General features: G+C 43.7%; 2 protein-coding genes across 2 annotated transcripts; one reads left to right on the forward strand and one right to left on the reverse strand.

Moving 5' to 3' along the window:
• Positions 1-405: 405 nt before the first annotated feature.
• slc10a1 (solute carrier family 10 member 1) lies at positions 406-7,271 on the forward strand. Its single transcript, XM_070849064.1, has 7 exons — positions 406-624; positions 716-802; positions 1,797-1,909; positions 4,898-5,102; positions 5,668-5,846; positions 5,981-6,180; positions 6,908-7,271. Exons 1-7 carry the CDS (start codon positions 406-408, stop codon positions 6,964-6,966), a joined length of 1,062 nt encoding a protein of 353 aa, XP_070705165.1. The 3' UTR covers positions 6,967-7,271.
• Positions 7,216-12,588, reverse strand: srsf5b (serine and arginine rich splicing factor 5b). The gene is made up of 8 exons (XM_070849065.1): positions 12,495-12,588; positions 12,094-12,239; positions 11,140-11,210; positions 10,909-11,022; positions 10,718-10,790; positions 9,301-9,374; positions 9,100-9,207; positions 7,216-8,771 (listed from the first exon to the last, which is right to left on the reverse strand). Exons 2-8 carry the CDS (start codon positions 12,217-12,219, stop codon positions 8,453-8,455), a joined length of 885 nt encoding a protein of 294 aa, XP_070705166.1. The 5' UTR covers positions 12,220-12,239; positions 12,495-12,588; the 3' UTR covers positions 7,216-8,452.
• Positions 12,589-13,663: the final 1,075 nt, after the last annotated feature.

Consider the following 13,663-nt stretch of genomic DNA (forward strand, 5'->3'; position numbering starts at 1 on the left):
CCCCGTGCTGCATGTGTAAAGCTTCGGCCACATGTCCGGAAGAACAAGCTGACTGAAGACCTCCTCTGTCCATTAGTATGAAGCATTATCTGTACTCAGCCTCACTGGTGGAGGGAGGATATGTTTAAAAAAAACAAAAAAAACAAGGCACAAGTGTCCTCTAGGATGCCAGTATGGTAGATGAAACATGGTGATCTGTCCTCTTTGGTGCCCGTTTTTGTGCTGTATAGGCTGCTCTAAATGCCAGAAAACCAGCTGGCCTCAATGTGCCTCTAAATGGTTAAATAGTTAATAATTCACTATGTGTTTTTAATCACAGATGTGTAGAAATCTGGATCATATAATGAAGCCCAGTTTGTCCCTGTTTGTGTTGCAGGACTACAGCTCAGTGCGTGCTGCTCCAACATGGAAGGCACCGGGGACCTCACGGCGGATCTGTCCTCTGATGTGCATCTGTGGCAAAACGAAAGCTCCCCGTTCAACACGACGGCGGCCAACGTCAGCTCTGTTTTCACGGCCATGATATCTCCGGAACTGGACAAAACCATCAACATAATTTTGATAATCGTCTTATCCATCACCATGGTTTCACTGGGATGCACCATGGAGGTGTCTAAGATCAAGGTGACCCTTACCTGTGCTCATAAAGGATACAGACAGTCTTTGTGACAGTATTACAACGTCTGTACCAAAACATCTTTTTCCTTCCTCCCAGGAGCACATAGTGAAACCTAAAGGGGTGGCCATAGCAGTGCTGGCCCAGTATGGCATCATGCCTCTGACTGCCTTTTGCTTAGCTAAGGTTGGTATTGTTCTTAAGTCCTGGTAGGTGAGATCATACTTTAATTTACAATAGAGGAAGCATATGATGCCCACTGCAGTGAAAACATGTATCTGATTCAAACAATATTAATGCTTTTGAATATATTCATACTAATCCATACATTTTGCCACATATAATGACATAAGATGATTTGTATTTTTATTTAATTTAGTTGCGTTTCCAGCAGGAAAATCACCAGAAAATAATGGCCAACTGTTTTGATGATTCATGAATTTTAATTGACCTCTTTCTCTATTTCATAGGATTGTGAATTGTATATGTTTAGGGTTTTGCCTGCTGGTTTGACAAGACAAGACATTTGAAAATGTCATGTAGAATCTGGGAAATTGGGATCAGTCATCATCAATCACTCATCAATCAGTCGACTAATGGAGGAAAAAAAACGTAATTATGATAATAATGTAGTTTGACTTCCATAATCAACTTAAGTGATTGTTTTCTGACTGCACGTACACAGCTGCTTTGTGGTGTGACCGATGGTCTTTAAGACCTAATAATCATCAGTTATTGTCATTGATCTGACATTTATATGTGAAATGGATGAACAAAAAAGTGCAAATTGCACTTATTTTTGCCTTTTCTGTATTTTCTGTTTAGTCCGACAACTATCGAAGATATGTTTAAAAGTGCATACTATAATTTCTATTGATAACTTTAGTAGAATAGAATGATAACAGCACATTAATGATTTAAAAGTGATAACCCAGTGATTACATACGCTTGCTTACATAGTGTCCTTACACCTCACACCAAACCAACTTTCCTGTTGTTATTATTAGAGTTGAATGACCTGCAGGACATCATCAGTCTGATAATAAAACCATGATATTACCACAGTAAGGTGAAACCTTTTTACTGTCAACCAGCAGTCATTCCACCAGCTGTTTCTGATGTCTGATGATCTTATCTGTGGCCGCCTCGAGCATGAACATGTTATCACTTCATGCTGTAGGTGTTCCAGCTCACCGACGTCACGGCTGTGGTGGTTCTGATCTGTGGCTGCTGTCCAGGAGGAAGCCTCTCCAACATCCTGGCCCTGGCTCTGCAGGGAGACATGAACCTCAGGTGCACACACACACACACACATACGCACGCACACACAAACACACACACAAACACACACGCACACACACACACACTGTATTTTCAGCTGTATTATTGTCTTTTTGTACAAATACAATAGTTTTGTACAGTACATGAAACCTCCACACATACGCACACATACATAGAATTAATAATGTAAACTAGCATAAAATTAATAATTAAACAAATACATAAAAGACCTCTATTATGTTCGTAGATGTCAAGAGTACTTTGCTTACTTGCTAGGTCAAAGGGGCCATCTTAACATCTTAACTATATAGTGCTGTGCTACAGTGCTGTGAAAAAGTATTTGCCCCCTTACAGATTTCTTCTGTTTTTGCTTTATTGTCACACTTACATGTTTCAGATCATCAAACCAATTTTAATATCACTCAAAGATGACCTGAGTAAACACAAAAAGCAGTTTTTGAATGATGATTTCATTTATTAAGGGAAAAGAGCTATCCAAACCAACCTGGCCCTATGTGAAAAAGTAATTGCCCCCTCCTTGTTAAATCATGAATTAACTGTGATTAACCACATGTTTGAAAGCTGAGTTCAATTTCACTAACCACACCCAGGCCTGATTACTGCCAGAGCTGTAGAATCAAGAAATCACTTAAATAGACAACATGAAGTAGGCTGAAAGATCTCAAAATGCAACACATCGTGCCCCGATCTAAAGCAATTCAAGAACAGACAAGAAACAAAGTTAAATACTTTTTCACAGCACTGTATATATATATATATATATATGTGTGTGTGTGTGTATGTATGTATATACACTGTTGCCCATAAAGTTGGAATAATTGTTCAATACCCCCAATTTTGTTAAAGCCTGAATACACAGTTTGCAAAGGTTCATTGTGGTTTAAGTTTCACTGTGATATGTTTGATCAATAAAGTTGAGAAGATATTCACTTTATTTATCAAAAATAAATCACATTGTCACAATCATTTCATGAGAAGAGGTAAAAAAGATTTTATTCCAACTTTATGGGCAACAGTGTACATATATGTAAAGATTGATTTTCTCTAGTTCCAAGTGTTTCGACACATCCTTCATTGGATTCCATTCATTGATCTCTGCTGATTTCTTCGCAGAGTGCAAAGGAACCTGATGTCACATCACAATCAATCATCCTCTCAGCTGTGATTTACATGTGTTCTTACTTAATCCATCTTGTCACTTAATACAATGCAAAGAAGGTGTGTGTGCTGCTCAAAGTGCACTGAAACAGCAGAAGCTGTTTGCTTTACAACCTTGTTTTGACTGAATACTGAACATGTACCCCCCCCCCCCTCTCCACTGATGATGCTCAGAGAGAATTGTGTGATTTAAGAAGCAGTGGCACACTTCCTGTCATTATTAGAGTTGAACAACCTGCAGGGCATCACCAGCCTGATCATAAAACCATGATATTATCATTACAAGGCAAAAGCCATCAGGCCATTCACTCAGTTATTCACCACTGACCGTGTGGGCAGATAATGGTGGCGTGACGTCCAGGACATTCCTGCTCTATCTGATGTCTGAGGATCTTATCTGGCCTGCAGCTGTTGAGCACAGTCTGACAGGACGGCTTCAGGCATTGATGCAGGGTGTAATGACTAAAACAGCACTGATCAAACAGATTCCTTCAGACAATCGTACGTTTGTTATAAACTGACAAAATACTGCGATGAGATTGAACCACATTCTGTATAAGCCAATCATTTCTGTATTGATGAGGATCTGCTGCTTATGGGGCTTTTTCTTTGTTTCCAACCAATCCGCACAACAAATGCACACAAACAAATCAGATTCTAATTATTATTATTCAGGTTTTCTCTACAAATTTAAAGGCACGTTCAAACTTTTTTTTTAATAGTGCTCATTAATATAGTGTAAAGTTGACTGTTACACATTGTTTTACAGCTAATGCTGTAAAGGGGCGATACAGGGGCAATAAATCTTGCAACAGTTGGCTGCAACCAGTCTGACACCCACTTGCGCCCCCTGGAGGCTACAGTGCTCACTACACCTCACAGATTTAACAACATGCTGTCAGGTTGGCTATGAAATGATGCTAGATGCTTCATTTAGCAGCATAAACGTGCCTTTTGACGTCTCTTGTGGGCCAAGATGGTGGCACAAGAGGTAAGAATACATTCTGTAATAGCTTAAGTTTAAAGGTCCCATATTATGCCACGATGCACTTTGTCCCCAGAGTGACGACAGACCACCAAATTACGAGAAAAGACCGTCCTCTGTCTTTTTTCCTGCTCTATCGTTCTGTAAATGTATGTGAAAACACGCTGTTTAGATTTGGCTCCTTTTATGATGTCATAAGGGGATCTGTTGAACATGTGACCTCCTCCAGCCCTTCAGCAGGCCGACTGTCCGCCGTTATTCTTTTCTTACTGACACCAGCTCCATGTGACACGAAGACGTTGAAGGCCCGTTGTGTTCTGAGACCACTAAACCATGTCAGACCTGTTCTAGTGGAAGCCTCCAAATAGGAGCATGAGCTTGAGCATAATATGCGACCTTTAAAGATTATTCTTGAAATTAGAGCAGCAGTCTGATCGTACCACATGATCGGGAGCTGGATTATATGAATCTGTAGATGGTCACATTTTCTTTTTGTCTGAGCACTCTTGGCTTAAAGTCTTGAGGTTCAAAGTTCTTTCTTGGACTCAAACAATCTGACCATTTAGTGGCTGCTTTTCTCTACAAAATGCATCTTGTGTTGAGCTTGTTTGACTCTATAGCTGTCCAGATTCCTCACTCCTTATTATTTTTGACCCAGTGGTTGGCCAAAACAAAAGGTCATGGGTGACCAAAGGAATAAGGAAGGAGACTGAAATGACATGAATTCTGTTATGTAATAAATAATGAATTCAGGCCCAGCAACAGTAGTTTACCTGCCACCACCTTGTCAGTCTAGTCAGAGTCACGAGGCCGTCATCAGCTGTCTTTCCCCTCAGCATCGTGATGACCTCCTGCTCCACGCTGCTGGCTCTCGGCATGATGCCTCTGCTGCTCTACATTTACTGTCAGGGCTTCGCTAACCTGCAGGACTTCGTGCCCTACGTCAACATCACTTTATCGCTGTTGATGATCCTCATACCCTGCGGGGCCGGCATCCTCATCAACTACTACAGGCCGCAGTACAGTAGGACCATCACTAAGGTTAGTGTGTGCACAGCATTTAGATAAGGAGCACTGTGGAGCTCACACCGCTTTGAGTAACGGCTTGTAAAATAAATGACAATCAGCAGGCGACAAGTTTGCAGACTGATTTATTGTTTTACTCATTTATTTAACAAAAATACCAAGAACATGCAGGTTCCAGCTTTTGAAATGTAAGAATTTGATGCTTTTCTCTGTTATACATCAAAAAAAATTATGTAAAGTTAATCTTTGGCTTCTGAACTACTGGTTACACAAAACGTAATAGTAATTGACTAGATTCATTTTTAGAGGGCATCAGAATTGCAATATGGCATCATATAGTTCAGCCCTGGGTAACAGTGCGTTTCCTGGGACTGTTTTCCGTATCTGATTTATACACATTTAGTGCTGCTGTATTATCAGCAATGATGGTCTATGAGGAAGCAATTCAAAAGCATAAACTACAGTGCTCAGGTAATAAAGGAACATATATATGTATATTTAGAATATCAGCAGTCTCTGTCTTTAACAATATAGAAAGCAAATGACTAGAGTCTGATGTGTTTGCTCCTGCTGTTCTCAGGTAGGCCTCTCTATAATGATGGTTTCTGTCGTGGTGATCGGCGTCCTGGCCAGCATTGCAATCAAAGGCTCCATCCTGACGGTGCTGTCTCTCCCCCTCATGGCCATCGGCGCTCTCATGCCCCTCATAGGCTACTCCTTCGGATACATCATCTCCTCGCTCTTCAAGCTCAACCAACCGTAAGTCACAGTCATTTGGTTAAATTCAAGCTCTGATGGGCACCGTGACAGCCAGCGTTAGTCACGTCACAAACAGTCAGCCCTCCTTTGTGTATCCATGACTTATGAGTAAGTCTGCACCCCCCACCCTGCAGGGAGCGGAGGACCGTAGCCATGGAAACAGGCTGTCAGAACATCCAGCTGTGCTCCACCATTCTGAAGACGGCCTTTCCCCCGGCGGTCATCGGCCCCCTCTTCCTGTTCCCCATGGTCTACGTGGCCTTCCAGCTGATGGAGGCGGCGGCGCTCATCGTGCTGTTCAGGTGTCACCAGAGGTTCAAACTCAGAGAGAAAGGTGAGGCTGACACCTGCTTTTTACAAGGGTCAGCGTGTCGATGACCTGCGAGCCTTTAAAGAACACACACACTCACACACACACACAGAGGAGCTGTCATCTGTGTCCAGGTGTAGTGCTGGAAGGACTAATTGATTAACAGAAATCAAAACATCATCACTTAAGTTATTTCTTATTTAAAGCCAAAAATGTCAACTATATTGTGGTTGCAGCATCTCATATGTGAGAGTTTGCTGTTTCTGTTTCAGAATCATTTTTGGGGCTTGAACAGTTGGTCTGACAAACAATTTTTATTTTTCATTTCTAACATCGCTAATCTTTTACAGACTAAATGATTAACTACTTACTATAAAAAACAAAAATATATTGACATGTGAATGTTGCTGCAACACAACCTAGGACCTCATTCACCTAGATGACTACTACAGCCTGGTGCGGGTACGCTGCAATAATGGAGGTGAACAAAACAGCAGCCATACGCCACAAGATGTGGGAAAACTAAGAAATAAAGAGGAATACAGAACAAATTAATAGTTGTTAAGAGGCCATTTATTCTCATTTGCATTGTTTGAGTGTAGTATGTGGAATTAATGATCCCATTTCAGCCACATCAACTCCAAGCTTCACATCATGAAATGGTTTGTGTGTGTTCTGCTTGCTCTGCCCACCCACCTACCTGTCTGTCTGTCTGTCTGCTCACCCACCTACCTGTCTGTCTGCTCCACAGAGGCGTACCAGCAGGCAAACACAGGGGGAAAGTTGGGAGAGCCCCCCCGAGGTGTGTGATGGACGGACGACGAATGTCGCCTGATGTTTTTCTACCTGTGTGAACTCTTGCTGACCGAAGGAACCTGCTCTTCACTGAACAGACTCCTGCGATACTTGAAACAAATGGACAACTGCAGGACAGCCATGTTGTGCCACGTCATTTTTGAGACTGCGACTTACTTTAAGTACTATATGAATTGTCCGATTCTGACGGCTTAATTTATTAGTAAATGTTTCATTATGAAAGCACTGATGAACACAGAATGATTTAGTTAAAACTGTTTTATTGTTTTAAGTCCATTGCCGTCCTACACCATACAAACGTCCTTTGCATTTTTCACTGAAAATAAAATCCTTATGTACAAAAATGTAGCTTTTTTCCAAACCCTTGTCTACACATTCATCTCAAGCACAGTAACATCACAGTACCAACAACTTTTCTTAGAATTACACTATACACTTAATGTGAAACAAAAGTCTGAAATTCTGTTCACAAAACCCTAAACCAATAGAAAATAAAATAAAATGCCAATGCTAAAATAATCTGCATTGCTCTTTAAGTGTTGAAATTAAAGCGTTGGCATTATCCTTAAGAGTACAACATCTCCCAACAAATTGAAAGTTTAACAGTCAACTGCAAGAAAATGTAAGATTTGTGATGTCACCAGTTTGTTTCTGGTACAGCTGTTTAACTGCTGGAACAACGTGCGTAATTGTACAGTGTTCGTGATGCTGAAGCTGCCGATGCCAGTGATGAAGGTGGTTTGTATTTGAGCTTTAAGCTCGAATAAAATCATTTTCAATAATAAGAGTAACTTTTGATCAAACAAAAACACATGCAAGTTATAGATACCACATATACCAGAAAGAAAAAGAGGTGAGAGGATTTGGAAGCTGTGAGGGATAAGGTCAAACATGTAACAAGAGATTAAAAACTCTCACACCAACGAGCAAAAAACAAGCAAAAGTTTTCCAAGATAGAGAGAAAGTGGTCACGCGACTTATCAAAAGTATCCTAGAACTGCTGAAAAATACAGATTCCCTCTTCAGAGTTTCTTGAATGTAGCGAGGACTTTACAGACCCGGGAGCAGTGAGACCTGACGCTGGTACTGGACCTGCAGCCTACATGGATGAGCTAATTCAGACGCGAGGAGTCACTGAACACACACACGGGTCCCAACTATGGGGGGTGGGGGGGGACACGAACAGTATCACTGTGTAACAAGTGTCTTCTGTTTAGGTTATCGAAATTTAAAATGCCCTATTAAATCAATGAAATATTTGAACTCATGTCACTGTTCCTGTCCGACAATGAATCTGTGTTTGAAATGGGAATAACTTGAGGACAGTTATGACAATCCAGACAGGAAAACCAATCTTCACTGAAGGAACACTCAGCTTTCAGAAGGGATCATGGGAGCTCCGGTGAGCCAACTCCTCAAGCTGGTCCTACTGCTGAAACTTGTTCCTACTGATGGATCCTGCCGACCTTACACACAGCTTTTAGCGCTGGCTGTCAGTTGAAGGAGAGCGGGAGCGGGAGCGTGAACGAGAGCGGGAGCGGGAGACAGACGCCCTCTGGGCGGGCGGAGGGGAGGGCGGGGTGGCAGACTTACTCGTCTTGGAGGACCGTTTAGTGGGCTCCTTCGATTTGGGGGCTGGGGAGGAGGCGCCGCCAGCGGGGGACCCACTGTGGGAGCGCGAGCGGGAGCGGTGGGCCTTCGCAGGGCTGCGGGAGCGTCTGGGGGAGCGAGAGGGAGAGCGACCGCGAGAATGGGACCGCGAGCGAGAGGAGCTCTCAGACCGGGAACGACTTCTGGACCTGGGAAAGAAGAAGAGAGGAAGATCATCATAAGACTCAACTACATTCCTGTATTTTTAATCATATATATAGTCCCACATCATGGTCGCACTATGGGATTTCATTGGTTTGGTTGAGTTATGACCAAAAATGTGGTAATTTGACCAGTGACCACCAAAATCTAATCAGTTCATCCTTGAGCCCAAATGGAGGGAAACATCAGTGTAAAGGAGAGGCCTGTGTGCAGTCAATCGTGGGTGAAAAGGAATCCATCAGCCACCATCAGCTGCCTTCTCTAATATGTATTGATGGGTTTTTTAATGAACAGAGGCTCCAGCCGACAACTCACCTCTTCTTGGCTGCTTCAATGAGCTTGATTTTCCTGCCATTGATTTCCTTTCCAGACAGTTTCTCAAGGGCATTTTTCAGATCACTGTAAGAGGCAAACTCAACAACCCTGTAAAAACACCACAAGACTCTTTTAGTTACAATCTTATACAACATGCCGTTCACCATAGACTGCTTGGTTATCATCCACAAACGGTCTTACCCTTCGTTGAGCTTGGGGCGGTGTGCATCTGCAAATGTCACCTCTCCCGCTTGTCTCATGAAATCTTTCAGGTCCTACACACGTAAACATCAGTCAACTTACGGACAGGACACGAAAACAGTCTGAGACATTAAACAAGACTGATTTACCCAAAAAGAGAGATGGTTAGATTCTCTGAGAGGACTACACAGGCTACTGCAGATAAGGAAGGTGGGTCCAAGAACCTCAGACACCATTTTATCAGCCAGTCACATCACCAAAGTGTTATACAAGTAATCCAAAACTTAAAAGGTAAAGAAGGTATAATGTGTGCCAATTTAGATATCAACCAATTCTAATGAGTGCCATTTGCTGGACAGGCTGAGTGTTTTTGACAGTTTTGAGATTCTTGGACCCACTGCTCATTACAACTACAGAGACATGAACACCATCTGCATGAACTGAACTGCAGTGGCGCCACTTGGGCAGCGTTTGGCACGAAGAGCCCCATTTTCCCTGGCAAGGAGAGCACAGGGCTCCGCGCCGGGACCGCCCCCGTCTCGGCACCCCGCCTCAGTAAAGAGAGTGAACAGGGTGGAAGAGAGGAAACTACTACCTGAGAGCGAAACCCTTTGGGGTGGGCCGCAGGCTCTCCGAGCCCACCATAACCTCGGGAAAACAGCAGATTATATCCATGGGCACCTGGGAGGAACTCACACTCTCTCGCTCGCGATGTGCGGGAACACCAGAGGGGGGAAGGGAGGGGGGATATCGATCGATCGAAGCCCCTCAAATTAACGAACCATCGATCAATACGCCACCACCATCACCATCGACTCTCGCTCTTTCCTCTCCTTTCTCTCTGCCAACTCTCTGTTTCCTCTCTCTCGCTCTCAGCCACACACCAGGCGCCCCCCCTGCCTTCGACAGGGGGCGTTGCGAGCGAGCGAAGGGGCCGCCAGTGCCTCTAGTGTGGAGCGAGCGGTCACATGACCAGCGGGCGTCAACTAGGAGTAGGACAGACTGGCTGACACCACAGGCTCAACCCAGACAGAAGGACCCAGAAGGGGTTAACTCCACCATAAGCGAGCTCTTCCACATGACACAACAGTCAGGCTGGCAAATAAAGGGGTGAAGAATTGGTTAAAATTTGAAAAAAGGAACAAATTAAGTGTTTTCTTGTTATTGCTCTTGGACTTATTACTAACTGCACATGATGCAGACTCATAAGAGCAGAACAATTTGGGCCACATCACTATAAAACAGTTTGACTGTTTATACACATTAGCAATTGTTTTGATTCCTGAGACAGTGTGTCTATGATTTTAGCAGCAGTGAAATTCTACATTTGTATGTGTATATTGTTGGAAGCAGACTGATGGAGGTGTTGCAGCTTTTAGAGGCTTCGTGTGTACAAAAAACATGTGGCAATACGAACCTGCCAGCTGACGCGAGAGGACAAGTTCTCCACGATCAGGCGGTTCTCAGTGCGCATCGGAGGAGGATTTCGACTAAAAACAAAAGAAAAACATCAAAAAATAAACTTGATCAACTGAACAATATCACTGACCGGCCGAGGTGTAGATTTGTGATGTAATTCGTGTCATGGTGGCCGTGTGGAAACGTTACCTCCGACTGTTCTGGGAGCCTCTGCCATAGCGATCAGAAAACCGCCCCCCTGCACCGCCGCCTCCTCTGCCACGGCCGCCTCGCAGACGGACGCGGGCGTGCTCAATGGTCACCCTGAAATTACAGAGAGGGCTTTTTTAGCATCACCATGGAAACAGCCAGAGAGCAACTGGGGAAGGAAAACGCATCCAAACTCCGTATGTTCACATTTACCACAATAGAACTTCCCACCTTTCATTGCACAGCTCTTTGCCGTCGAGCTCATAGACGGCATCTTCAGCATCCCTGGGGTCGTCAAACTCCTGCAACCAACACGACGCACAGCATTTACAACAACGCTTGAGCCCTTTTCACGAGTCATTCCTACATGCGAGGAGAACCACAGAGAGGCCATTTTAAATATGCAGCTTTTCTTTCCCTTAGCTTAAAAATACACAAAGCCAGCAGAAAATGGCTGTGACCCAATTCGTGACACAATGTTCCTGGAGTCGTTTACCCAGTTTTGATGTCACACAGCTGCGAGTAATTCTACCTGCTCCTTTGGGCGTCACTTGTACTGTGGTACAATAGCATCCATCAAAAGGGCCATACGTGTGTTAATAACTAGAAAAATCACAATAAAAAGTAGCGGGAAACAGGATCCACTTGATGCTCAATTTGAGAGTCAATGCTGCCACGACACGGCTGAATATTGACGTAAGCTGGAGGTGTAATGTGTTGATTTTGACAAATTTGTTAACATTTCTAAAATCTTCTCCCTTTGTCATTACAGGTTATTAAACGCAGATCAGGGGAGAAAAGTAAATAATTGTGATACACACTGTGACACAATGAAGTGTGTGCATGCATATCATCCACATGTATCTAACTTAGTGTTTGACTGAGACACAGCTGAAGACTTAAAGCCCTTCTTGGTAATACTGGCCCCGGCAGGACTTCACTGCAGCACATCTATATGATGAACGGGCCCACGGACATTACAAAGGGCGTTCAGCAGCGTGGGTGTGTCGACAAACAGGACACAAAATGAAGGTCGTGGATGACAGAGCTCAACATCTACTGACGAATGAATGATTTAAATGAATAAACATTCTGTTCTGTCTGACTTCCCATACATACATCTTGACTGTGGGTGAAATTCACAGTTCGTGGACCATCTCCGTGAATACAAGCTGAGTGACTCACCACAAACCCAAAGCCCCTCTTGAGGTCAATATCTCGGATGCGGCCGTATCCTTTGAAGAACCTCTCCACATCCTTCTCCCGGGCCGAGGGGCTCAGACGGCCGATGAAAATACGACATCCATTCATGGTGATGCTGGTAAGGTTACCTGGAAACAGACGGTGCAGTGCATTGGCGTTGCGCTAAAGGGTTTATTTAGCTAACACTGCCCACCGAGAGTGATTAACGACGGCTAACGGTTGCCAGTCAACCGCGGGGCCTGGCGTTTGCTACCAAATGTGACCGAGCCCCGCTGAGAGCTAATTTAAGCTAACGGCACCGACAGGCGACAGTTAACGTTAAGTACAACAAAACCAGAGCTGAATGGCGACGCGAGGATGATTTTCCACCGCTGTACACAAACCTGTCCTTGGTCCTTTAGGTGTTTCCTCGCTGGCTGTCGACAGTGACCGCAAACTGCCAAACCAAACAAAATGGAGCCTCTGCTGCTGCTGCTGCTGCTGGAGGAGGAGGAGGAAGAAGAAGAGGAAGAAGAGGGGGGAGGAGGGGGAGTGTATCAATCGGGAGGACGCGGAAACGACTCACGTGACCTATGACGGTAGATTCTTCTTCTACTACTTTTTTCTTCGTCTTCTTTTTCATTGAAGATTAACGGCAGCTTGCGCCATTAAGTGCTGCATTACTGCCATCTTCTGGAGTTGTACTATTGAACTCTTACCTCGAACTAGTTAAAAATCTCAGTGCTCTCAATTTTAATTTATTTTAGTTCGCGTCTATTATGTGTATCTATGTATGTCTGTATCTATAATGTGTATTATATGTGCTCCGTTATTTCAATACTGTATTTAAAGTCACTTTTTTGTGTTGTATATAAAGATGATTTTTTTTTGTAAATGCTACCGTGTCAGGCTGGTCACATTTCGACTAACAAGCACATATTCAACAGTTCCCGGTTGCTGACACAGAGGCCGGGTGGATGGCTGGATGATGGACTCGGGGTGACGCTGCAGAACACGAAAATAACCGAAGTGCGGCGGAAGGGTTTCCGAACATGACGTCACGCACTCGCCAAATAAGATTTATTTTTTATTTTTTAAATCAGCGCAGTTTCTAATAGCGACCACTAGGTGTCACTCAGTCACAATAATACTACAGAGAGAGGACGAATGGTTCACACGCTCCCCATCAGCTACCACTTAACAGGACTCAGCAGCAGATACAGTATAACAGCAGGACAAAAGGCATGATGATAATAAACCACAAGTTGAGCCAGAGAAAAAACTTTTTTGCTCGTAACTGCAGGCATCCAAGATTGTTTTTGAGAAGTAATTTAATAGAAACTGTGGCTGTAAAAGGAGCTAAGCTCTTCAGGCATCTTCAGTCGCTCTGCAGACTAACCAAACAAAGCAGCATATTTCAGGAAGCTGCAATAAATCCGTTGTTGAGCATAATATGCTATGACGACCTTTGACCGAGATCACTCGTACTTTCGCTTCAGATTGGTGAATGATTGACTTGATTTGGAACTGATGGAGCATAATGTGACAAAGGTACTACCGAATACCTATGGCA

This window comes from Pempheris klunzingeri, chromosome 18 (genome assembly GCF_042242105.1).
Source record: "Pempheris klunzingeri isolate RE-2024b chromosome 18, fPemKlu1.hap1, whole genome shotgun sequence".
NCBI classification, from domain to species: domain Eukaryota; kingdom Metazoa; phylum Chordata; class Actinopteri; order Acropomatiformes; family Pempheridae; genus Pempheris; species Pempheris klunzingeri.

Excerpts from the sequence above, each read along its gene's own strand:
- slc10a1 (XM_070849064.1), top strand. The coding sequence starts at position 406 with ATGGAAGGCACCGGGGACCTCACGGCGGATCTGTCCTCTGATGTGCAT. Across the intron at positions 625-715 it reads TGGAGGTGTCTAAGATCAAG|GAGCACATAGTGAAACCTAA; the intron begins GTGACCCTTACC and ends CCTTCCTCCCAG. Across the intron at positions 803-1,796 it reads CTGCCTTTTGCTTAGCTAAG|GTGTTCCAGCTCACCGACGT; the intron begins GTTGGTATTGTT and ends TTCATGCTGTAG.
- srsf5b (XM_070849065.1), bottom strand. The coding sequence starts at position 12,219 with ATGAATGGATGTCGTATTTTCATCGGCCGTCTGAGCCCCTCGGCCCGG. Across the intron at positions 11,211-12,093 it reads AGAGGGGCTTTGGGTTTGTG|GAGTTTGACGACCCCAGGGA; the intron begins GTGAGTCACTCA and ends TGTTGGTTGCAG. Across the intron at positions 9,208-9,300 it reads CGCCCCAAGCTCAACGAAGG|GGTTGTTGAGTTTGCCTCTT; the intron begins GTAAGACCGTTT and ends GTGTTTTTACAG.